Below are 26,574 nucleotides of genomic sequence, written 5' to 3'. Positions count from 1 at the left end.
TAATATCCAGAATATACAAAGAGCTCATACAACTCAATATCAAAAAACACCAAACAATCAAAAAATGGGCAGAAGACTTGAATAGACATTTTTCCAAAGAAGACACACAGATGGCTAACAGGTACATGAAAAGATGCTCAATATCACTAGTTATTAGAGAAATGCAAATCAAAACCACAATGAGGTATCACCTCACACCTGTCATAATGGCTATCATCAAAAAATCTACAAATAACAAATTTTGGAGAAGATGTGGAGAAAAGGGAGCCCTCATACATTGTTGGTAGGAATGTAAATTGGTGTCGCCAATATGGAAAACAGTATGGAGGTTCCTCAAAAAACTAAAAATATAACTACCATATGATCCAGCAGTTCCACTCCTGGGTATATATCCAGAAAAAACAAAAAAACTTATTCTAAAAGATACATGCACCCCAATGTTCATAACAGCACTATTTACAATAGCCAAGACATGGAAGCAACCCAAATGCCCATTGACAGATGAATAGATAAAGAAGATGTGGTAGATATACAATGTGATATTAGCCATGTAAAAGAATGAAATACTGCCATTTGCAACAACATGGATAGAGAATATCACGCTTAGTGAAATAAGTCAGAGAAAGACAAATACTATATAATATCACATATGTGGAATCTAAAAAATAATACAAATGAATGTATATACAAAACAGAATCAAACTCACAGACATAGAAAACAAACCTGTGGTTACCAAAGGGGAGAGGGAAAGTGGGAGGGACAAATTAGGGGTATGGGATTAACAAATACAAACTATTATATATAAAATAGATAAGCAACAAGGATTTACTGTGTAGCACAGGGAATTATACCCATTATCATGTAATGGAATATAATCTGCAAATATACTGAATCACTATGCTGTACATTGAAACTAACACAATCTTGTAAATCAACTATATACTTCAATTTTAAAAAAATTAAAAGGAATTAATTACTTCTCTAAAGCTTGGAGCTAAAACACACTTTAAATAAAATGTTTTCTGCAAGAGATTAGCATAAAAACTTTACCTTACACAAAAATAGGAATATCAATGGTAGCAACCCAGACTCTTCTTTAGCTTCTCTCCAAGCGCTGTGATACGCGGCTGCTCTCTGAATTACCCTGGCTTCTGTGTCGACATCCACAGAATAGCCCTTGTACCAAAAAAAAAAAAAAAAAAAAGAGGGATTGGCAATTCCAAGATTAAAAATCTCACTCTAATTATATATCATTCCAACTTAAATTAGATTTTTATATAAGTTAAAATATATCTAAATTTATTTTTTTAATTGTAAAAGTACTTTTTCTATCTGCTTTAAATGATATGATATAGAAAGAAAAGAACATTTCTACCAGTAGCTTAATATACACTCTACAATATGCACTCACTAAGGCCAAAGTAATTATCCTACTATCATGATTAACAGTTTTCCAGGTCAATGAAGAGAAGAAATCAAAGAACAGAAGACTGTGTTGGCAAAATAGTTGAGATTTCAAAGAGAAATGTAAGAAAAACAAGAATTTTAAAAGGCTCTTGGCTAGAATGTAATAAGTTCACCCGAAAAAAGGAAAGCAAGTATATTCTATTAAAGACATACATTATTTAGGGAAATGAGAGAAACTTTAAATTCAGTATTAGTTCTGGCAACCACACTGGAAGCATAATCATCATACCAGTCAATTCATATAATTTAGAAAATAAACAGTGGGTCTTTACTTTCCTGAAAAGTACCACCATCACTCCCCTTTGTACTTCTGAATCTCCCACAAGTCCAAAGAACTTAAACTTACCTTTAAAAGAATTATCTGCCCGTTAACCTCAGAACATACCAAAGGACGCTTCCTGCTAAGTTCCTTCATGGGCTCAGCATCAAGAAGATCCCTTTCCAAGCTCATTGTAAGAAGACCACCAGAGTTCTAGGCACAAGTTTTTGTTACAGTTGAAGAATCCAAATAATCCCAGCACTTTTAAATAATCAACAAAATTAGTTACATACTATTAGATGGATTGGACATCAACCCTACTGGAGACACCAATAAATAAAAATATTTAAAGTTTCATATTTTTCCTATTTCCTGGCTCTTAAACTCCCACCCAAAATGTAATGACCATACATTTAATTATTTCAACAGCTCTCTAACAGATTCTGAAGATGACTAGAATGAACCAGACGTGCTTCCAAGGGACCCTGATGTTTACTTGGAAAACTTCATGTGTTTCCTAAAAAATATTAAAATGATGACAAATAAAAAGGGGACTGTACAATGGGAATGAGATGTCTAAAAATTATGACTACTGTGAACTCTAACACCCCTGCCTCTGAAGTGGAATCCTCAAAAGTGAAAATGGCTTTTAAATAATTTAACTCTACTAGGTATTTCTGCTACTTTTTAAAAGGAATAATTTTTTTGCACTAAAACACGACTATCAACATTTTATTTTTTATTTTTTCTTAAATTCCATATATACGTGTTAGCATACGGTATTTGTCTTTCTCCTTCTGACTTACTTCACTCTGTATGACAGACTCTAGGTCTATCCAACTCATTACAAATAGCTCAATTTCGTTTCTTTTTATGGCTGAGTAATATTCCATTGTATATATATGCCACATCTTCTTTATCCATTCATCCGATGATGGACATTTAGGTTGTTTCCATCTCTGGGCTATTGTAAATAGAGCTGCAAGACTATCAACATTTTAAATCAAGCTGAGTTTTACTGTGGTATAGTTTTAGTAAGAGGGGTTGTGAAATTATTTTCTGGTTTTTTTTTTAAGTGTTGTCAGTATATTTAAGTAAGCTACAATACCTAATCTACAGGGGTTTCCTAAGGATACATCACAGGAAAACATCTTAAAATAATTAAAGGCATCCATAAGCCACAATTCGAACCTTTTATAATCTTCCACAATAAAACAGATTAGCATATTCTTTAAATTAATTATCAAGTCCTATATAGCACCACATATTCACTCACCCATCCTGTAAGAGAGAGTCTCTAAGCAAGAGTTAAATTACTGCAAGGAAAACACTACATTATTTTAAAGTTTAGTCTGAAAAGATTATACAGTAATTGCTTTAACAATTTATGGGACTTATTAATCTTACATATTTATGAGTTCACAAGTCTATGTGAACATCCCTTTATGTACTGTATTTAAGCTATTATCATGGACTTAATGACAATCTTAAAGAATACACATCTTGGGCTTCCCTGGTGGCGCAGTGGTTAAGAATCCGCCTGCCAGTGCAGGGGACACAGGTTCGAGCCCTGGTCCAGGAAGATCCCACATGCCGTGGAGCAACTCAGCCTGTGAGCCACAACTACTGAGACTGTGCTCTAGAGCCTGCGAGCCACAACTACTGAAGCCCGCGTGCCTAGAGCCTGTGCTCCGCAACAAGAGAAGCCACCGCAATGAGAAGCCCGTGCACCACAACAAAGAGTAGTCCCCACTCGCCGCAACTAGAGAAAGTCCCACGTGTAGCAATGAAGACCCAATGCACCCAAAAATAAATAAATAAAATTTTTTAAAAAGAGAAAAGAATAAATATCTCATCTAGTCCCTCATCCCTAGCAGACAATATAAAACACAGAGCTAACAGATTCTGCTCTGAGAGCCGAAGTTTACCAATCCTGCTCCACAGAGTCCTTCTAATACACTGATCTCCCAGACTTTGAATCCTGCCTGCTTTAACTTAAAAGATAAATCATGTTTAAATTCCTCATGACTATCAGTGTCCTGTTTTTTGTTTTTTTTTTTTTGCGGTACGGGGGCCTCGCACTGCTGTGGCCTCTCCCACCACGGAGCATAGGCTCCAGACACGCAGGCCCAGAGGCCACGGCTCACAGGCCCAGCTGCTCCGCAGCATGTGGGATCTCCCCGGACCGGGGCACAAACCCGCGTCCCCTGCATCGGCAGGCAGACTCTCAACCACTGCGCCACCAGGGAAGCCCAGTGCCCTGCTTTTATTCTAACCTGGAACAGAAGCTAAACTGCTTCATCACTTCAAAAAATAAACACCTGTAATTCAAATAAGTGCAATGCAATGTATTGAGTGGGTATGAGGAAAAGAGAAAACAAAGAAAAACATGCAAATTGATATAAAAATTGATATAAAAATTAAAAACATGCAAATTGATATAAATATAGTATGCAAGTATTAAAGACAGTCTTGAGAAAAGTTCTAATAATACCTAAAAACCATTCCTCAGGAACATTTCCATAAAGTAAGGATATTATAAATTTAACACCAACACATAATTTTAACGTCATCACTTTTCAACACTCTCTGCAGAATAGTAATTCTCAGGGGAAACAAAGCTTACCATGTACTCAAGTAATCCTATTTCAGGATGAAGTAGAGGAAGCTCAGGGAACCATTTCTGTACCAAGCTATTCAGCTTCTCCTAAATTTAAAAAATATTTTTATTATAGATCAATATATATTCAATTGTGACATGTTGGTATCTCCCTTATAATATATCTAACAAGATATATTATCTAACAATATATATAACCTCATAAAATATATAATCACTGATTTTGCCTTCTACTACAAGAAATATTAAATGAAAACCAAGAGTCATTTGGTTCTAAATTACCATCTTACTAACAGAAGAAAAACTTAATTACCAATTTTAAGCTTAATATACATATACAGGCACAAAACCTTGCCTAAGGTCAAAAGTCCATACTCACTCACAAGCTAAAATGAAAAAGTGTGATGAAAAACCAATTTGAGTCATAAAATTGTCACTATTTCTCAAAATACTACAACACAGTACAAACACAGAACAAAAACAGAACACAGTAACATTTTTAAATAATGGCTATTTCATTTTAGGAAGAAAAAAATCATAAAAACCTTGAAAGAAAAAATTAACATGTAGCTCTACAAAAGCTACTTTGAAGCAAATGTGTAAATTGAGAATCCTTAGAAAAGTCACATCACATGTTTATTCAGTAAAACTTCTAGATACTTATCAAGTTCCTGGGAGATAGCTATTTTATCCAAGGTTCATAAGGTGAACAATGAAGCACACACAGATAAGTTTGCTAAATAATGCATAACACTTAAAACGCCTATTATTTTCATAGTATTTTTATTTTTCAGAGGCACTGTTTCTTATCTTCTTTCCCATAACATCCCTGAAACATAAAATACAATATTCTCTCCATTTTAAAGACAAAATATGCTGACTGACTCTTCCAAAGTCACAAAAATTCACGGTAGAACTTTCCCCCAACCCAGTTGTTTTATTTTGTTATATTCTTCAACTAAATTATGATGTCCTATTAATTTTTTCATTGCAGTTTTAAGCTAAAATGATGTTCATACAGATTTTAATAAAGGAAAAAATCTTTAGGCTTTATCTTCAACAGAAAACAAGCAATATGCAAAAGTGTGTTATAATCTCGATTCTTGTAAAAACAAGCAGAAAGCAAACTAAAAGGAAGTTAACTCAAAAGTTAAATGTGATTATACTACTGTTACCACTGAGTGAGAACATTACAGATGATGTTTCTTCTTCCGTATACTTTTCTGTAATTTTCACATTTGGCACAATGGTTATGAATTATTTTGTCATCAGAAATTAATTTCTAAATTCACAAACATTACTATACCAACTTAACTATGCCAATATAATCTCTGATCTTTTGATTATAGTACACTTCATAAAAATGGATATTTGAATTCAATTTTTACAGTAAAAACTAATTCAAAATTTCAAAGCATCAAATACTTACATATTCTTCCTGCTCATGATAAATTTCCTGAAAGACACTATTCTGCAATTGAGTTATTTCTTGTTTTATTTCCTCAATCTCAGATCCATCATGGTCATCGGACTTTAATCAGAAAGAAAAAAGTGACCTTACAGACTTATCAAAGTAGACTCAAAACAAGTCTTCCTAGTAAGAATTAATGCAACTTCTACAGCAAATCACTCTGTCTGATTTCTATGTATCCTTCTATAGTTAGCACATAACAATCTCTCGTAACACTTGTCGAATTAATATTTATTAGTTTATTCTAATCCTGACTTTTCCAAAACCTACAAAAAGGAATTATAAAAATAAAGTCATAAAATTAATTACATAGATTTTTCTTATCTCTTAATTTGCTGTACATTTTCTCTAAGATGTCCAACTGCCACCATAAAGTAAATGTCAAGAATAGGAACCAGAATACAATTAAACTCCCTGGAACCTTTTTCTATGTAAGATTTGATTTTTAAAAAATTAGTAAACATGTGGCACGTCTACTACAGGAAAGACAATGTAGGACTCACAAAGACTCCATAAAACTCTAAGATAATTAACAAGCCTCCTTAAAAGGTACATGTTTTCAAAGTTAGATGTTTCTATAAAAGTTAAAAAATTAAACTAAAAAAGACCCCATTCCCCACAGCCCAGAATAGGATAAAACTAGAAAAATTTTAAACTATTAAATTAGCTCCACTCCATGCTTAAACGCTCCAATGAGGAAGAAAGCTAACTCAAGTTGGATTAAGATATAATGTAAATCCCTATGACAAGTAAATTCTTTGTTCAAGGAAACAAAGAATGCCAGTTTATTCACAAAGTTTCAAGACTAAAGAAGGAGGTTTTGTCCAGTTTAAAGTGTCCTAATTCTTCCAGTTCTATTATAGTATGAAAACAGCTTAAACTATTTGCAAGAAATAGTATGTCCAGCCATTAAAAAGAGAGCTAACAAAAGACATCCTGATCTTTACGACAAAATTCTGCCTTTGGGGGAGTACCCCATCGCCTCGCAGCATGTAGTAGGCTTGTTTTTTTTTTTTTTTTTTTTGCGGTACACGGGCCTCTCACTGCTGTGGCCTCTCCCGTTGCGGAGCACAGGCTCCGGATGCGCAGGCTCAGCGGCCATGGCTCACGGGCCCAGCCACTCCGCGGCATGTGGGATCTTCCCAGACCGGGGCACGAACCCGTGTCCCCTGCATCGGCAGGTGGACTCTCAACCACTGCGCCACCAGGGAAGCCCTAGGCTTGTTTTTAATAGATATTATAACAGTCCATATCAACAGTTTTTTAAATTATTCGAAAATGTTTATCTTACTAACAACCAAGGCAACCATGTAAAATGTTTTTTTAAAAACATTTCATGACATGGGAAAATGTTTATACTATTAACATAGTAATTTTATTTAAACACAAACACAGAAGGGAAAAATAAAACAAAATGTGAATAATTTTAAAGAGTGTATTTATGCATTACTCTTATGCATAAATAAAATGAGGTACACATAGAGTTCAGTAAGAACCAACTGTTTCCTTACTTCTTCCAAATTATTCTTTTCAACCAATTTCCATCTCAGTCGAGCCTTTAAGCTTTTCAGTGTCTTTTTAATGGACAGCAAGTGATCCACATTGGGGCTCTTATTTAAACATTCAATAATCTGTTTCTTAAACTAAGTGAGAGAAAGAGTTGTTATATTTTCAACACACAGACAACAATATTAATCGAACAGTCGCTTCCTGACCACTCATTAATTCTCCATTAAGATTCAACTAGTATTTACTGAGTTCAGATTGAAATAAAAAATTCTTCAATTTTCAACAAGACAATTCTACCCACTGATTTCTTAATTATCCACATATCTATTTAGAAGAGTATCATTCTAGCAATCAAAGAAACAAAGGGAAAAAATATTTCAAGCTGAGACACACAGTGAGACACACTTTGCTACAGAAAATGCAAACTGAATTTCTAGTGAGGATGTAAATTGAAATTACCCTTCCCAAAAGTAGTTTGACAATATGTATCAAGTTTTAAGAATGTTCATTCCTGTTGACTTAGTAATTAACAATTTTTAGGAATCTATTTGAGGAAATACACACAAAATTATGTACAAAGATTATGTACAGTGTTATTTATGGTATAAAAAATGGAAGTAAACTTCATCTGATAGATGAAAGGTTAAATAACACTGTACATCTATGCAAGAGATGATGTTTTAGTCACTCAAAATGACAGTATACAAGAATTATTAATCATATGGGCAAATGTTCATAATACACAATTAAATGAAGAAAACATTTTCAAAACAGTTTACAAAATGATGCAGTGCACATAATATTCATACATACATATAAGTCACCATTCACAAAGGAAATACTCTGAAACTAGCAGTGAGTATCTCTTAAGCAAAGGGGACTATAATCAATGTTTTTATTTCTTCTTATCTTTCTGTATATAGCAAGTTTTCTACTGTAAACTTGTGTAGGCAAAAAGAAAATGATAAAAGTTTTAAAGGACATAAGAAAATCAAAGATTTAAGACAATAAAAAAATCTCAATATATTTATATCAGTGAAATGCCATTTCCATTATAGGATGAATTTAATTATATACCAGCTAACAATGGCTATAGTGTTTTTCTAGCAATAGTAAATAATTTATCTACACACTGGGTATTAAACTACTTGAGAAAAGTTTAAGTATTAAAATTTTCAAAGCATCAGTATATAAGACCAATAATATAAAGCATAATCCAACCTCAACACTGTCCTTGTACTTGGATTGTACTGTGGCAATAAGCCTTTCCTCTGAACGGATCTTTTGTACTACTTGACTATATGTATTTAAAGTGATCTCCTTGTCTGCATCACCTTGCGCCTAAATGAAATCATACACACAGATTTATATACAAAGGAATACAAAATAGTTAAAACCTTCGATAACAATGGATACACTTTAAAATGATATCCTTAACGAATTTCTATATCTATTCCAAAATATTTCTTAAACATAGATATTTTTCTAGGGAGAAGAGAGATTGATATCAAAGATGTTCATATAGGAAATTTTATTCCCATAACGCTATTATACTTAAAGCTGTCTGAAGTAGAGTGTTAAAGGAAATCAGGGATACTGTTATGCTAAATTTAAGAACTAAACGACATATAGAACTTCAACACCTTATTTTTAGATATCTGTTAACAACCACTTCTAAAATCAAGCCTGACAAAATCATCTAAATAAGAATAATTTGACAATAGGGAAATATAGTAATGTGTATTTTTTAATGCCAATCTTTATAAAATCACAAAAGGTAAAGAGAAACAAGCAAAATAAAGAACATAACCAATGAGACTTTGGTAAGCAGCCTGAGAAACTGGTTAAGAGTTCCAGTGAGCAATATTAACATTACAAAATACACTAATTTTTAACTTTACACAGCAAAAGAGAGTATACACAGTAGGGAAAGGGAGCTACTAATCAAACTTGTGTATCCACTTCCAAGAGCTCTTTCAGATTTTATTTCAAGTTTTCACAAACTCTAAAGAGCCTTATCTTACACTTACAGTCATTGGGTATGACGGACTCAAGAATCAAGTGCTAAAGAAAGCTGATACACTCAGATTAAGAGTTGTTTTCCTGGAATTAAATATTGGATTTTTTTTTCATGCAAAATATCCTACTAAAATCAAAATACCAACCACCCTGTAGAAGAATAAGACTTCGCACTGTATTTGGATTAGAACTTGACAGTGTTACTATCTCAAATAGGCCTTTACGAGGAAAACTAAGACTAGTCTTAACACTCTACCTAGTAAGGAAACCACTTTGCTTCAAAGGAAGCAGTAATAAAGAATATCAATACTCACAATCAGAGATATCTCCAGCTCTTTGCAGACACTTGACTCAGCCTTCTCTAGGATTTCATCAATATTATCAATTGTGTCTTCAGAAGTCAGTGATTCTTCCACAGATAGATCAAAGGCCTCGTTTGCAAAAATAAAAAACATGAAGTATCTCATTTAATTATTTCAATTAGTATTGTGTCCTTATACCTGGAGCAGAGCATTAACTTATGTACTTGGCAATAAGGGGGAAATAAACACAAGAAGCATAAAGTACTACCCTCACAAAACTTATGCACCTGAAAGAAAAGGTATAACACACCTCACATGCCTAAAGAAAACACAGATTTTTGTTTAGGTAATTAGTGATTAAGAGAGATGAGAGGACAATACAGAGGAAAATTATGAGACAAAACAGGGACAAGACCAAGGTGTTTTGGGGGAATAGTAAAAGAGGCAGTCTGACTAAAAACTGGTTAAGAACCTTGACTGCTCAGGTAGCAAGTTTAAATCTGACAGGTAGTGGGCAGACAATATCAGCGTTTATACAAAGAAGAGGTATGATTATACCTGGTACTTAATGATGACCCACTAGCATTAAGGAATACGAAGATTCAAAGTTAAAAATTAAACCCTGATAGTTTCCATCTCATTAGGAAAACTAGGGTACTTTCTATCAGGAAACAGACTTCACAATAAGGTGTTAAATAGAATAGACATCAGGGGCCCAAACTATAATACAGAACATAAATGTCATAAGCAGTCACTCGGCTTTCAGAGGTTCAGATTTGTGTTATGGAGGTCTAGATTTGGGAAACGGATATGGAAATGAAAGAAAAGGATAACAGATAATTAACCTAAATGAAAAGACAATTATGATCAATAAGAAGACAAAGAAATAACTTAGTTACGTTAATGTATCCACAAGAAAGTACCAAAAATGAAGAGTTCTAGAAGTAGCAGGAGATTAAATATTTTTTTTTCCCCAGACAAAGCTAGAACTGCATATTTGGAAATCATTCACACAGAGAGATAAATGACACTATAGGTGTCTTGCCCTTTGCTCAGGAGGATGTAAAGCACACAGAAGAACACAGAATCAATAACAAAATTAGGCCAAAACTTAATTAGGGTTCTGAGTACATTACACAAAGCCACATGCCTCCAAGCCTTTTAGAAAATTACATGGTGTTTTCGCAATAATAATTAAGAACTAAAAAAACAAAAAGATATACAAGACACCTTTTCTAATATCTAATATCAAATGAGACTAATATTCCCCATTTATTTTAGATATCTTTAGGATATTTAAGGTAACTAAAACTTAAAAGACTTACACTGCTAAACAACATTGTAATCATGGCTAGTTAGCCAACTAATGTTAAAACACATATGGTCTTGCTAAAAAAGAAACCAAAAAGAGGAAAGCTCTACTACCCTCAAAGCACATACCCTTATCTCTACACTATAGCTGTAAAATATACAGCTATAATGTAATAAACTCCACTGATATTATCTTACACCTGTAACTTGACTGAAGTTGTTTTCATATATGTCCTAAACAGAGAATGTAAATATGTAAATCCCTCACTCTTCTATCCCAGCATTCTCATTCATATTCTCATTAATATTTTTTCTCTTTTTTATCTCTCTCTCCCTCCCTCCCTCTCTCTCAGAAAGAAGTAAATTACATGTGGACAATTTAAAAATACACATTCCCTGGTTTATGCTATGACACCACTCGGCAACAGCTCTTGTTACCTTTAAGGTACTCTGAAACCATGTTACAAGATGCTGTAGAGAAACCTCTGTTTCACTTCTAACGCTGGTGAACTCCTCTCTTTTATTACACTTCCAGTCATAAAATTTCTTCAGTATTTCTTCAGAGTTTGTCCCTTCTTTGGCCTGTCCATATACTGCTTCTAAAGAGGCTGACAAATCCTGCAGAGAGATACTTCTGTTTTTTAAAGTTTATTAACTTTATATTAGGATTCAAGCACCATATTAGAATCTGAGAGAAAAGTAGTATGTTGAATCCCTATCTCTGAGCATTTTATAAATAAAACTTACAATAATTAGACATAAAAGCATAAAACTACCTATAAGGTGATTTATTTGGACTGTAGGAGTAAACGTTAAGTGAATTAAGATTATATATAAATAGAAGGTTGTATATTCTTAGGTTTTTAATCAAGTAGAAATTATCCTTTTTTCTCTGACTTTACGTAAGAATCACTACTATTTTGTCCTGATATGGAAGTTTCTAAGGGCTACTGCTTAGTAAAAATAAACACACCAAAATATTCAAATAATTCCAATTAAGGAAAGACATTAAGCATATATATGTGTGTGTGTGTGTGTGTGTATGCACTTAAAAGCATTTTTAGAAAGGTTTAGAAGAGACAAAAGAGCTTGATGGCTCTCTCTAGCAATCAGACTCTAGAAATGTCACAGAGACAAGAGGAAAACTTAATAGACCCCAGAAATTTTTATCACAAAACTCTGAGAAACCCTTGGAAAGAGAGAGGATGGCTGGTGCTTAGCATTGAATGAATACGGTCATAGCAAGTGGGAGAAGGCCTGTATCACAGCAGAGAATATCCTGTGGGAAAAGAACTGTCTTCACATGCCCTTCTTTCTCCCTCACACTGGGCAGGAAAGCAGCAGCACAAGCAAGAGGCAATGGATTTATACAAGTACAGTATAGGAACCTAGATGAGGCAGAAATTGATAACCAATACAAAAGAATTGGCCAAGCACCCTCTCTTCTTCCCTTTTGCCCTGAATACCTAGTAGCATTTACACCCAAGGGTGGCAGCCCCTGGAAAAGAGCAGTGGCTCTTTTCCTCCCAGGACTGGGAGGTCCTCTGAAGAGTAAGATCATCTAGAAGAAAAGCCAATAGGAAGTAGTTGAGCCCAGACTGCAACCCTAGAAGTTCTGAGTAACAACCCCATCCTATTCCCTAAACCCATCTGAATTTATGGTCCAAGCTTTCACCCCTCCCTAGGTCCCATTACCACACTATCACATATGTATACAACAGCACACTAAGGCAGTTTATTATTCTTCAAGAGAATATGAGGTCCTGAGGGGAAGTACAGGGGAGGATGAAATGTGTGAATAATACAAGCATTCTGAAAGAAATATAATAAACTAAGCCACCTTATAAAAAGGAAGCAAAATCAGTAGCCCAGATAATAGTAAGAACTCAAAATAAACATAACAAATATTCTCAAAGAAAGAAAGAATATTGGAAACATAATGCAAAACCAAGTAGCTATGAATAATAACTGAAATTATTAAGTATGAAAAAAATAACCTTTGAAATAAAGAACACAAGGGATTGGTTAAGTGGCAGAAGAAATACAGCAAAAGAACCAATTAGTGACTAGGTGGTTAAGTCAAGGATCCTTCTAAAAAGACACAGAAAGGGATAAAAAGAAAAAAATGAATGAACAATTAAAATATGTAAAGAACAGAAGTTTGAACATCCATCTAACAGAAGTCTCAGAATGAAAGAAAATGTAAATGAGGTGGGAGGGAGCAGGGGGGACAGTATTTTAAGAAATAATTATCAAATATTTCCTAGAGTTAAAGAAAAACCTCAAACTGAATTGCCTCAGATTAAATCTAATCTTATATATGTTTCAGTGAAATTTAGGAAATAAGTCAAGAGAAAATGTTCAAGCTCCAGGAGGAAAAAAGGTAACAGAAGAACAAAAATCAGACTCATATCAACAACTACTGAAATAAGAAAACAATGGATTATTATTGTCAAAGGTCTGAAGAGAAAATGGACCTAATATTTTGTAGCTCACTAAACAATTGTTTAAAGAGCTTAAATGTAAGCAATTGTTTAAATATTTAAATTGTTTAAATACAATATCCTGAGACATTTAATACCTCACAAAGTCAACCACTCAAAGCCCTCCTTGAAAGTACTCTCAAAGTATTCCAATACAGAGTAAACCAAAAGATATCCAATAATTTACAAAATAAATAAGAGTGAGAAAATAACTCTAAAGTCTGTTACTTGAGATATCATATACAATATCTGTAACAATCTGTGAGTAAAATCCTAGACAACAATTGTGGTTGTTAGATTCATGGGAGGGAGACACAGACAGACAAAAAGACACACCAGAGGCAAGTGAAAATGTTCTAAGATATCAGGGGTAGAAGGTGAAAAAAAAAAGGGAGGAAAAAAGAGAAACCATGATAAACAGAAACACAAAAATAATCACAGAAATAAGTTCCAATAAAACAGTAATTATAAATATATAAATCAAGCTACCCATCAAAAGGCAGATTTACACGTTGGATTCTTTTTAAAAATATCTGTTAGTGTGTTGCCTAAGAGAGACATTTAAAATAAGGGGAAGAAAAAAAGAAAAAATATATAAAGCAAATATTAACCAGAAAGACAGGTGGAATAAGAATTTTAAAAGAAAACAAAAATAAAATTTTATCCCAAAACACCTTAAGGGAAAAATAATGTTACATAACAGCTTAAAATACATAACAATCACAAATTCATTAACACTCAACAATACAGCAATGAAATATTTTGAACAATTTAAAGAACCAGAATATATAACTATATTAACTAGAATATATAACAAAACTATCCCCAAACTGATCAGATAAAAAAACTAAGCAAAGATACAGAAGATTAAAGCTTAAAATAATAGCTATAGGTCAGAAACTGCACACAAAGAAAACCTAGAATATACTTTCTTTTTGAACTTAAAAGGAACAGTCATGAAAAATTAACCGTGTATTGTAGGCCACAAAAAAAATCTCAATAAATGCTGAGGAAATCAAAATCATGACATTTCACTTCTTTGACCCTCATTATCAAAGTATAAGTTATATTTCTTAAGTATTTACTTGAAGAATATAAACAAAAATCTAACTATTTTTCAGCAAACTAAAGAGAAGCTTAAAGAATAATCTGGTGCCCAGGAGTGGGATTCCTGGATCACATGGTAACTCTATTTTTAGTTTTATAAGGAACCTCCATACTGTTCTCCATAGTGGCTGTACCAATTTACATTCCCACCAACAGAGCAAGCGGGTTCCCTTCTCCACACCCTCTCCAGCATGTATTATTTGTAGACTTTTTGATGATGGCCATTCTGACCAGTGTGAGGTGATATCTCATTGTAGTTTTGATCTGCATTTCTCTAATAATTAGTGATGTGAGCATCTTTTCATGTGCTTTTTAGACATCTGTATGTCTTCTTTGGAGAAATGTCTATTTAGATCTTCCACCCATTTTTTTGACTGGGTTGTTTGTTTTATTGATATTGAGCTGCATGAGCCATTTGTATATTTTGGAGATTAATCCCTTGTCAGTTGCTTTATTTGCAAATATTTTCTACCATTCTGTAAGTTGTCTTTTCATTTTGTTTATGGTTTCCTTTGCTGTGCAAAAGCTTTTAAATTTAATTAGGTCCCATTTGTTTATTTTTGTTTTTATTTTCATTACTCTAGGAGGTGGATTGAAAAAGATCTTACTGTGATTTATGTCAAAAAGTGTTCTGCCTATGTTTTCCTCTAAGAGGTTTATAGTATCTAGCCTTACATTTAGGTCTTCAATCCATTTTGAGTTTATTTTTGTGTATGGTGTTAGGGAGTGTTCTAATTTCATTCATTTACATGAAGCTCTGGAGAAAACCATAATTCAAAAAGATACATGCACCCTAATGTTCACTGTAGCACTGTTTACAATAGCCAGGACATGGGAGAAACCTAAACGTCCATCAACAGAGGAATGGATAAAGAAGATGTGGTACATATATACAGTGGAATATTACTCAGCCATAAAAAAAGAATGAAATAATGCCATCTGCAGCAACATGGATGGACCCAGAGATTGTCGTACTGAGTGAAGTCAGAGAAAGACAAATATCATATGATATCGCTTACATGTGGAATCTAAAAAAAGGGTACAAATGAACTTATCTACAAGACAGAAATAGAGTTACAGATGTAGAAAAATATGATTCCGGGTGGGGGGACATATACACACTACTATATATAAGATAGATAACTCATAAGAACCTACTGTATAGCACAGGTAACTCTACTCAATACTCTGCAATGGCCTACATGGGAAAAGAATCTAAAAGAGAGTGTATATATCTAACTTATTCACTTTGCTGTACACCTGAAACTAACACAACATTGTAAATCAACTATACTCCAGTAAAATTTTTTAAAAAAGAATGAACTGGTGACCGAGGGGAATAGTAGAAAGAGAGACAAACCAGATTTGGCAAAACTTCTTTTAAGATTAAACTTTAAAAAGAAAAGAGCTTTAAAAATGACCTTGTTTGCCAATCCTTCACCTCTGTTTTCTAACAGTTAATGAGGAGAAATAAACCTTTACAGGGTAAAGTAGAAGCTACAATGCAGAGAGGTGAATTCTTTCATCACTATCTTTTTATATGAAAAGCTCACTTCACCATTCTGGAATAACCTGTACTATTTATGCAATTCCATTTAAGAAAATGTTTCAATGGCTCCTGAACCATACACAGTAATGTGAAAACTACACCTTCATCTAGGTGGACAAAAAGAGACCGTGCCCATGTCCTGGCTACTGTAAATAGAGCTGCAATGAACATTTTGGTACATGACTCTTTTTGAATTATGGTTTTCTCAGGGTATATGCCCAGTAGTGGGATTGCTGGGTCATATGGTAGTTCTATTTTTAGTTTTTTAAGGAACCTCCATACTGTTCTCCATAGTGGCTGTATCAATTTACATTCCCACCAACAGTGCAAGAGGGTTCCCTTTTCTCCACATCCTCTCCAGCATTTATTGTTTCTAGATTTTTTTTTTTTTTTTTTGCTGTACGCGGGCCTCTCACTGTTGTGGCCTCTCCCGTTGCAGAGCACAGGCTCCAGACGCACAGGCTCAGCGGCCATGGCTCACGGGCCCAGCCGCTCCGCGGCATATGGGATCCTCCCAGACCGGGGCACGAACCCGTATCCCCTGCATCGGCAGGCGGACTCTCAACCACTGCGCCACCAGGGAGGCCCTGTTTCTAGATTTTTTGATGATGGCCATTCTGACCAGTGTAAGATGATATCTCATTGTAGTTCTGATTAGCATTTCTCTAATACGATGAGCATTCTTTCATGTGTTTGTTGGCAATCTGTATATCTTCTTTGGAGAAATGTCTATGTGTCCATCATCGGATGAATGGATAAAGAAGATGTGGCACATATATACAATGGAATAGTACTCAGCCATAAAAAGAAACGAAATTGAGATATTTGTAGTGAGGTGGATGGATCTCACTAAGAAAATTCCATTTTCTTAAATGGAATTGCATAAATAGTATCCAGTCTGTCATACAGAGTGAAGTAACTCAGAAAGAGAAAAACAAATGCCGTATGTTAACACATATATATGGGATCTAAGGGGAAAAAAAAAAAGGTCATAAAGAACCTAGGGGCAAGATGGGAATAAAGACACAGACCTACTAGAGAATGGACTTGAGGATATGGGGAGGGGGAAGGGTAAGCTGTGACAAAATGAGAGAGTGGCATGGACATATATACACTACCAAACGTAAAACACAGCTAGTGGGAAGCAGCCGCATAGCACAGGGAGATCAGCTTGGGGTTTTGTGACTACCTAGAGGGGTGGGATAGGGAGGGTGGGAGGGAGGGAGACGCAAGATGGAAGAGATACGGGAACATATGTATATGTATAACTGATTCACTTTGTTATAAAGCAGAAACTAACACACCACTGTAAAGCAATTATACTCCAATAAAGATGTTAAAAAAAAAGAGAGAGACAGTGCCCAGATGTCCCTGAATATCCTTTTCTCCAATTCTCCAGCGAGCTTATTCCCCACAGGATAAAACAAGACAGCTATTATTCAACTTGGTATTAAAGATACTGACAGAAACAGTAAAAATTCTAAGAAACATAAAAGGTAGAAGGAGTAGAAGAGGGATATTGTGTTCAAATGATATGACCACACAGAAAGCTCAGAGTATCAACTGACAAAAACTAAAAGAGAGTTCAGCAGAGTTGCCAGAGAGACATCAATATATAAAAATCAATAGTATCCCTCTACACCATCAAAAATAACTAGGAAATGGAAAATAAGATAACATTCACAAAAGCAATCAAAAGTATAAATGTCTTGGAGTTAAATGAAGAAAATCCATGAGGCGCTATGGAGAAAACTTTTAAACATCATTAAAAAACATAATAAAAGATGTGAATAAGTAGAAAGACTATGTTAATAGGTGGAATGACAACATTGTCACACTCATTCACTCCAAATTAGTCATTTCTGAGCTGATAGGATAGGACTAAAGACAAGGTTCTGCAACATCATACAGCTACTGTACTCCATCCCCTATCACAGATCTTAAAAGCCCTATAACTCAAGGATCAGGATCCCTCTCCCTAACTCTAACATATGGCTTTACTAGATTTTCTGCTAGAATGCAGTGGGTAACAGGGACTCACCTGCCTGCTACTGCTCCTGTCTCTGTGAGTTTTCCCAAAGAATGATGCTCTAGCAAGCCTGACATGCCTGATCATTTTACCTTGTTTGCAGGATAAATACATACACATACATAAACACATTAAATATATCAATATAAAATTTTAACACCATTAAAAAGAAACTAGGATTTATCAAAGAAAATCTTTTGCAGCCATCAGTATTATCTGAAGTCTAAAGGTAAATGCTAATTTCACCTCTCAAACAATAAGCATACTTTAATGTATATTTAATGTATATTTAGTATCTTTTAAAATTCCAACCTGTAATGTTTTCAAGCGTTTATTAAGAAGTAACTCATCAACTTCCAGAATAAAAACTTCTACTGCCATGTACAGCTTCTGTTGTACTTCATTTCTTTTGGCTATCAAAATATTCCCTTCATTCTGGAGGAAGGAAAAAAAAGAATAAGCATCATTAATATATCAGGTGTTTTTTTACACACTGACCTCTATGAAAAAAACTGATCTCTTAAAGTTAGTAAAATTTAACATTACATTCTCCAAAACATAGTAACATTTCAGACAAACACCTGTCTCCTTAGATCACCAACATGACAAAGAGTTTTCTCTCCCTTAAATAGAAATAAGATTTACGTTCAACAATTCTGCTCTGTTAATCTTCATCTTTTCCCATTATTTCTGCAACAATAAAATTTTTGCTTTTCTTAAGAAAATTATACAAGTGTCTATGGCTAATTACACACTGTCTCCTTCCTACTCTCAGCCCACCCTCAATTCCTTCATCTACTTATCTTTCAAGATTCAGTTAATCTCCACCATGATAAAACCTCCAATTCACCCAAAAGGCTATGTTTGGAAATAGATATGAGAGATATCCAAGAATGCTGTGCATTACCTCTGTTATAGTACTTACCAAACTATATTAAAACCATCTATTTATATATCTGGCCAATACCCAAGGTAGATAGAGGGATAGGACCACGTCTTAAACAAATGCATGTGTCTACTACCTGTAACAGTGTCTGGCACATACACTTAAAAGCCTGAATGTTATAATAGTCTTTTTTGTGTAAGCTCAACCGGACCATTATATAACTAATTATAAAGACAAAAGAAAAGAATCTCTTTCATCAAAAATACACCTGGCGGGCTTCCCTGGTGGCACAGTGGTTAGGAATCCGCCTGCCAATGCAGGGGACGTGGGTTCGAGCCCTGGTCCGGGAAGATCCCACATGCCGTGGAGCAACTAAGCCCGTGCGCCACAACTACTGAGCCCACGTGCCACAACTACTGAAGCCCGCGTGCCTAGAGCCCGTGCTCCACAACAAGAGAAACCACCGTAATGAGAAGCCCGCACACGGCAACGAAGAGTAGCTCCTGCTCACCGCAACTAGAGAAAGCCCACTAGCAGCAATGAAGACCCAACACAGCCAAAAATAAATAAATAAAATAAGTAAATTTATTTTTTAAAAAAAGTACACATGGCAATCAAGTTAAGGAACTGTGCGAAATATATAAGTGAAAATAACAATACTGATCCAAATTAAGTACAAGAAGGGAAATAAAATGACAACTTTATCTGAGGGACAATTATGACTCTCTATTTATCCAATAATCTACTCTTCAGTCTGTCAAATAAACTTTAGGGTAATAAAGCCTAAAAGTAAGTCCTGAAACATCAGCAGTAATGGAAATAAATTGCTTCCAAAAAAAAAACTCACGTTTGTTCTACTAGAATACCAAGTCCTAGGTATATATATACTAAGCCCTCTCCCTCCCTGTGATAAATCACTTTCCTATGCTCAAATGACAAAAACAAAACAAAACAAAAATTAAAAAGCAGTCCTTTCTCATCTTTTCATCTTACTACATGAAAATACATGATGAAGTATTTTAATACTGGCAGTATGGTTTAAATGGAACTAGAATACACTTTGCAATCAGGCATACCTGCGTTCAAATTCCATATTAACATTTAGAACTACGTAATCTTGACCAATTTCCTTAAACCCTGTGGGCCTCAGTTTCCTGAGGAGCAAAAGTGCCCTTTTTTTTTTTTTTTTTTTTTTTGCGGTACGTGGGCCTCTCACTGTTGTGGCCTCTCCCATTGTGAAGCACAGGCTCCGGACGTGCAGCCTCAGCAGCCATGGCTCACAGGCCCAGCCGCTCCGCAGCATGTGGGATCTTCCCGGACCGGGGCATGAACCCGCGTCCCCTGCATTGGCAGGCAGACTCTCAACCACTGCACCACCAGGGAAGCCCCAAAAGTGCCCATTTTTAAAAGTTAGTATACGAAAAAGTTTATAAAGTATCTATAACACTGCCTGTGTTTCATAGAGATTCAAAAATTATTATTTCTGTCACTTTTTTTCTTCCATAATCAGAAGTAATCAGTAATGGTCTAATATGTAAAATAACCCAAATCGAATCCTTTATCCAAATTAAACATTCCTGGCATTTTCAAAGACGTAGTTATTGTTTACTTTTCTCATTCAGAGCCAGTTACGCTGCCAACTGGCCAACCTAGAATGAATAGGGAATAAGACTATGAGGGTACAATCCCCAGAGGCAGAAACCACCGATACTTAAGATAGGACAACTCCAAACACAAGTTTAGGGCTCATAGGTACTATGGAAAGCTACGATTGTTGTACCAAATATCTTTATATGAAAAACAAGGAGTTCCATTCAGCTCAATATAATAAACTAAAGAAAATTCCAAGAGGAAATAAATATATTTTTACCTACACTAATGAAGTCACATGAAATATTCCATTCTTCATATCCCTCCCCTACCCACCTATGGATGGCTTAGATAGCATTTAACAGTAAGGCAGAGTCCTATAATGCAGCATAAAACACACCACTCAGACCAGAAGACAAGACCCACATTAGCAGTTGTGGGAGCCACTCTGGCTTACAAGCCTCATGCCCCTCAAAAGCCACCATCTCTTATAGGTATAGCTGCCAGGGTCCCTCAAGGGGTATGCCCAGTTGCAAGTATTTGTAGTTTACAGTTCCTCCCAGTCCAGATACAATTTATCAATCAGGGGTTTTATTTTTACCTAAACAATGTTGCCAGTAACATGACTGAAATATCATTTCATCAAATTACCAAGGGAACAGAGAGAGGTAAATTCTCATGCAAAAGGGACTGCAAAAGGGTTAACTAACCCTTTTTCCACAATCACTACTTATCTATCCTACCTTTCTTACAAGGCAACAAAAGAAATCAAATTATTAATATGAAGATATGTAAAAGTTAAAGATTTCACATAAAGTATCATTCCAATATCTGCAGTCCTTCTGCTTTCTTGAAAGACGTTATCTCCTTATATTCAACAGATAAAAATCATCATAGAGAAAAATTCTTAACCCACCACATTCTGACAAGTTTGAATCTTCTCCTGAGCCAAAGAGTATTCTGCCCAAATTATCTCTAATTCATTCAGAGAAGCTGGGAGAGTAAAGCAGTCTTCATCCAACACTTGTATAGCATCTGAAAGGTCATTTCCAAAATGAACATTGATATTGACACACCTATTAAAACAGCAAAAGGAAAAGATCAAGAAATTTTTAAGGTGTTGTGAGAAAAAAAAATACACCTAAATACTAATGGTCTAAAGTTACTATTTACAACACTGGCTATGAAGAGGTACTTTTTTAAATCATATAAAATCATAAATAAGTTTGATACAAACTTTTAATTAAAAACATAACTGATTGACAAAAAAATTTAAATATCTTTTTCAAAAAGCTTTATATAAAAAGACAACTTCAAAAGTCCACAGATTTTAAATGATATTAAATTAGATTTATAAATAATTCTGTAAAATTTTATACTTAAGCCAATCTTGCTTACCAAGATGACAGGCACATAGTCCTTGTACCTTAATAAGCAGACTAGCATTTGCAGAGTTTTTTAAAATATCCAAAAAAAAAAAAGCAATGAGAAAGACCAAATAGCAAAACCAACAAGGCCCATCATTTTCTTTTTTCTAGCTTCCAGTTAGACTGCCACCATTCTAACAGCACATTATTTCCTCAAATATGGGTTAAAATATTTTGAACTGTTTTGGTCCAAAGTCTATCTCACAGCTTTGCAAGTGTAGTCACTTGAATTTTTGGTTGTGCATTAAAAGTTGATTAAGCTCTAGAGAGACTTAATTTACTCAAACTATTTAGAAACTTATAAACCAGATACCGATTGATGGATTTATACTGGAGAATATAAATTCCCACTGGACAAAAGACGAATGTGCAGGATCAATTCAGGGCAACATCTTCTTAGTGTTTCAAAGTACATGAGAAAATGAATTACTGGTTTAAGTTGTATGTGTAGCACAAAAAGAGAACTAGGTTGTTTGGAGAACTATTTTTTCCACATTGCAGAAGAGGGTGAAAAATTATCCCTAACCAATAATAAAGCAAACCTCTATAAAGTAAAATACCTACATAACTCATATATAGAGTCTGAGATATGCTGAATAAACTCTGCACAAAACTTGCTAACCAATTTCTTCTGACTCCACGAAGATCACTTTTCTTCTAACTCCATGAACACTACTTTCTTCTTTCTTTAGATGGAGTATAATCAATTTAGATTACCGAAATCTAGTTTCAGTATAGGAATGAAAATAACCCCAAGCAAAACAAGAGGACATAGTAGTTTCTCATCAAACTACCACTTAGAAGTTGTGTTGACTTTTCAAATTCATTCTCATAGATGACTTTTAGGACACTATCACGCCACACAGTGATAACAGAACACTAACAAAAACAATATAAAATTTGTCTCAGGAGTAACTATTTTTAGTTTCCTTCTTTAAAGTAATAAAAATACAAAGATTAAGTGACAAAGCAAAAATGGCAGGCATACAAAACAAAGCACCAATTAATTAGCATTTGTTTTAAACTATCCTTCTTAAAAATATAGTTTTACCTACCTAATTTCCTTCAATATTTCAACCTTAGCTGCCAGATTTTTCATTCTGGTACCTACACAAGTCTTCAGAGTACTTTCTAAATGTTTAGTCAAATCCATGGTAGTTGCTTTCTCTTGCTGAAGCAAAGAACAAATACATCTTAGTTAGACCCAAATAGGAAACTGTATTTCTACTGTTATTTAAATGATTTTTAGGCATAATTAAAATTTTAAAGGCTAAAAAATATTAGGCGACAGGATGACAAACACTGATTTCCCTACTAGCTAGGATCTGAAAAAGATAAACTATTCCAGTCTTCTGCCTTCACACAGAGACACTCTTATATTGCATCCTAATAAGAAACCAAATAAAAACAAAATTTCACATGTCTTAATACTTAGATTTTAAAAAGAAAAATAAAAGATCCCCTTAAAAACCAAATGATAATCAATGACAATTTGTTTTCTGATGAAGTCTGATGTCATTCTGCATTATAAAAGAATCAAAAACATCATTTCCTTGACCCAAGCTAGATTAAACTCCTTGATTCTGAGTGGTACCTTAACAATATGTCTAATATAATTATTCAAAATAATGTATAGAGCAGTAATATGGATAAAGACCTAGCAATTTTATTCCAATTATACTACAAACCAGGTATTACATAGTTAAACACAGAAATTTTACTCAATATTTAAACAACATGCTCTCTGGTGTTCACATTCTCTCCAATGCTTCAGTTAAATAAAGAGAGAGCCAATACTGAATGCTGATTAATAGTAAGTTACATTTGGGAATGCTCATGCCCTTCTGCTCCCATCTGCTGAGGAGGATGACCATGAAGAAGCAGTTATGTTTGTTCTTAAATCTGTTTATATCCACTGTAATTGCTATGATAATTACTCCAAAAATTACATAAATCTAAGAAACAGAAGTGGGAAAATAAAAAGTTGTTGAATCTTTGAAAATGTGTTTAATGCTTTACAAAGACTCGATAAAAGCAAATTTTTAGTACAAATTGCTAATGAAATACATGTGGATGAGAACTATAAAATTCTGAAGAATCGTTTAAATCTAAAAGAAATGTCAACTCAGTTTATTTCTCAACTGTCTTAAACTCATTGTTAGTCCACCTGTAAAAAAAAAAAAAAAAACCGGAGCTCAGATGACAAATAATTAGTATGGTTTTTAAGACAAACAACAAATAACACAAACAGAAAAGATGCCAAACTTAAACCCAACCACATTAATAATTGCATTAAATGAAAATTAGCTAAACACTCCGATTGAAAGATGTGAGATTATCAATCTGGATGAAAACAGCTTAGACTCAACCATATAAGCTGCTTATTAGAAACACTTATTAGATATAAAGAGACAGATAAAAATTAAAGGATGGAAACTATATACAAGGCAAACATTGCTATATTAATATCAGTCAATGTGGACTTCAGAACAGGGAGCATTCCCAGCAATAAACTGGGATATTTCATAAAGACAAATGAATTAATTCATCAAGAAGATACAACAATTCTAAATGTGAATGCATCTAATAACAAAGCTTCAAAACCACAAAGTAAAACCTGATGGAACAAAAGGAAGAAATATACAAAACCACAATAATATCTGGATATTTGAACACTCCTCTCTCTGTAACTGAAGGAACAAGTAAACAGAAAATCAGTCATGATACAAAAATCTTAAACAATACTATCAACCAATTCGACCTAACTAACATTTATAAAACACTCCACCACACAGCTGTAGAATATATGTAATTTTTAAAAGCATACAGAACATTTCCAAGGACAAACAATACGCTGGATAATAAAACAAATATCAATAAATGCGAAAGGACTGAAACCATACTGAGTATGCTCTCTGATGCTAAGAAAATAAAATATCAGTAACAAAAATATACTGGGGGGAAATCTCCAAATATGTGGAAATTAGGCAACATACTTCTAAATAGCTCATGATTTTAAAAAAATAATAATAACAGGAAGTTTTTAAATGTTTGATTAAATAATTTAAAAAACATATAAAAATTTGTGGACTACAAGTAAAGTGATGCTTCAAGGGAAATCTTGAAACATTATAAAAGAACAAAAGATTATAAACAATTATATGAATAAAAAATAAAACAATACAAATTTCCATCTAAAGAAGCTAGAAGAACAAACTGAAGGAAGGAAATAATAACAAAAAACAAACAAAGATAACAAGAAACAAACAAACAAAAAATGCCAGAAATCAAAAACACTATAGGGCTTCCCTGGTGGCGCAGTGGTTGAGAATCTGCCTGCCAATGCAGGGGACACGGGTTCGTGCCCTGGTCCGGGAAGATCCCACATGCCGCAGAGCAGCTAGGCCCGTGAGCCATGGCCACTGAGCCTGCGCGTCCGGAGCCTGTGCTCCGCAACGGGAGAGGCCACAACAGTGAGAGGCCCACGTACCGCAAAAAAAAAAAACAAAAACTGAAAACAACCTAAATGCCCATGAATAGGAAAATGAGTAAATAAACTGCGGTATATTGATAGAATGGAACACTACTTTGCAATAAAAATGGACAAACTACTGATAAACACAACCTCAATAAATCTCACAGACATTATTCTTTAAGTGAATGAAGACAAACATAACAGAATACATATCAGAGGATTATTCCATTTAAATGAAATACAGGACCAGGAAAACGAAACTGTGGTTATATATAAATCAGAAGAATGGTTGCCCTGAGTAGGAGGAAGAGAGGATAGGCCAGAAAGAGATACCAAGGAACTTTCCAGGGTTGAAAGAAAGGCTTTATATCTCCAACAGGCACCCATAGAGAAAATAAAAGGCAGGTGACTAGTCTAATCTCCTTGTCAACCAAACCTTTAAAAAGAAAACAGAGTGTTTTCTAAGAGGAAGAGACCTTACCTCTGAAATGCACTTAGCAAGATGTTCCTGGCTAAAGGATTAGTTATAATGGATAAAACCCACGATTAATGGATTTGTGAGTCAGAGTTCCCTGAAGAATGTCACATATGAATCTAGGGGCTGGAGATTGAGTTCAATCACCAATGGTCAATGACTTAACCAGGCCTATGTAATAAAACCTTGATTTAAAAAAAACTCAGAAAAAAAAATTCAGAATGATGAGCTTTGGGGGAGCTTCCAGACTGGTAAACAAATCCATGTGCTGGGAGAGTGGCAGGCCCAGAGACCCCCCCACACCCCCTTCATAACTTCCCCTATGCATCTCTTCCTTCTACTTGGCTGTTCCTGAGTTTTATCCTTTATAATAAGACTGTAACCATAAGCATAGCACTTCCCTGAGTTGTTTTAGAGAATTACTGAATTGAGGGCAGGGGGTGGGGGTGGGGTCATAGGAACCCTCAAATTTATACTCAGCCAGACAGAAGTGTGGGTAGCCTGGGACGTGATTTGTGGCTGGTACCTGAACTGGGCTAAATCTTGAGGGACTAAGTCCTTACCTTGTGGAGTCTGAGATAACTCCTGGTACTT

At 34.5% G+C, this 26,574-nt stretch overlaps 1 protein-coding gene across 1 annotated transcript in view; it reads right to left on the bottom strand.

Moving 5' to 3' along the window:
• Window positions 1–26,574, bottom strand: part of STK31 (serine/threonine kinase 31) — a gene marked incomplete at its 5' end in the record, with an annotated part of 87,099 nt that overhangs the window by 38,159 nt on the left and 22,366 nt on the right. Inside the window, 11 exons of the mRNA XM_082632291.1 lie at window positions 1,052–1,177; window positions 1,815–1,940; window positions 4,354–4,434; window positions 5,777–5,878; window positions 7,330–7,461; window positions 8,549–8,668; window positions 9,661–9,777; window positions 11,398–11,577; window positions 18,440–18,562; window positions 21,520–21,679; window positions 23,086–23,201. Of these exons, the coding sequence (XP_082488417.1) occupies window positions 1,052–1,177; window positions 1,815–1,940; window positions 4,354–4,434; window positions 5,777–5,878; window positions 7,330–7,461; window positions 8,549–8,668; window positions 9,661–9,777; window positions 11,398–11,577; window positions 18,440–18,562; window positions 21,520–21,679; window positions 23,086–23,201 (1,383 nt within the window). The remainder of the gene's footprint in view (window positions 1–1,051; window positions 1,178–1,814; window positions 1,941–4,353; window positions 4,435–5,776; window positions 5,879–7,329; window positions 7,462–8,548; window positions 8,669–9,660; window positions 9,778–11,397; window positions 11,578–18,439; window positions 18,563–21,519; window positions 21,680–23,085; window positions 23,202–26,574) is intronic.

The sequence above is a fragment of the Mesoplodon mirus genome, assembly GCF_964341445.2.
Source record: "Mesoplodon mirus genome assembly, chromosome: 9".
Lineage (NCBI taxonomy): Eukaryota > Metazoa > Chordata > Mammalia > Artiodactyla > Ziphiidae > Mesoplodon > Mesoplodon mirus.
Note: the sequence above shows the minus strand (reverse complement) of the source record. Positions and strands in the feature narration are given on the sequence as shown.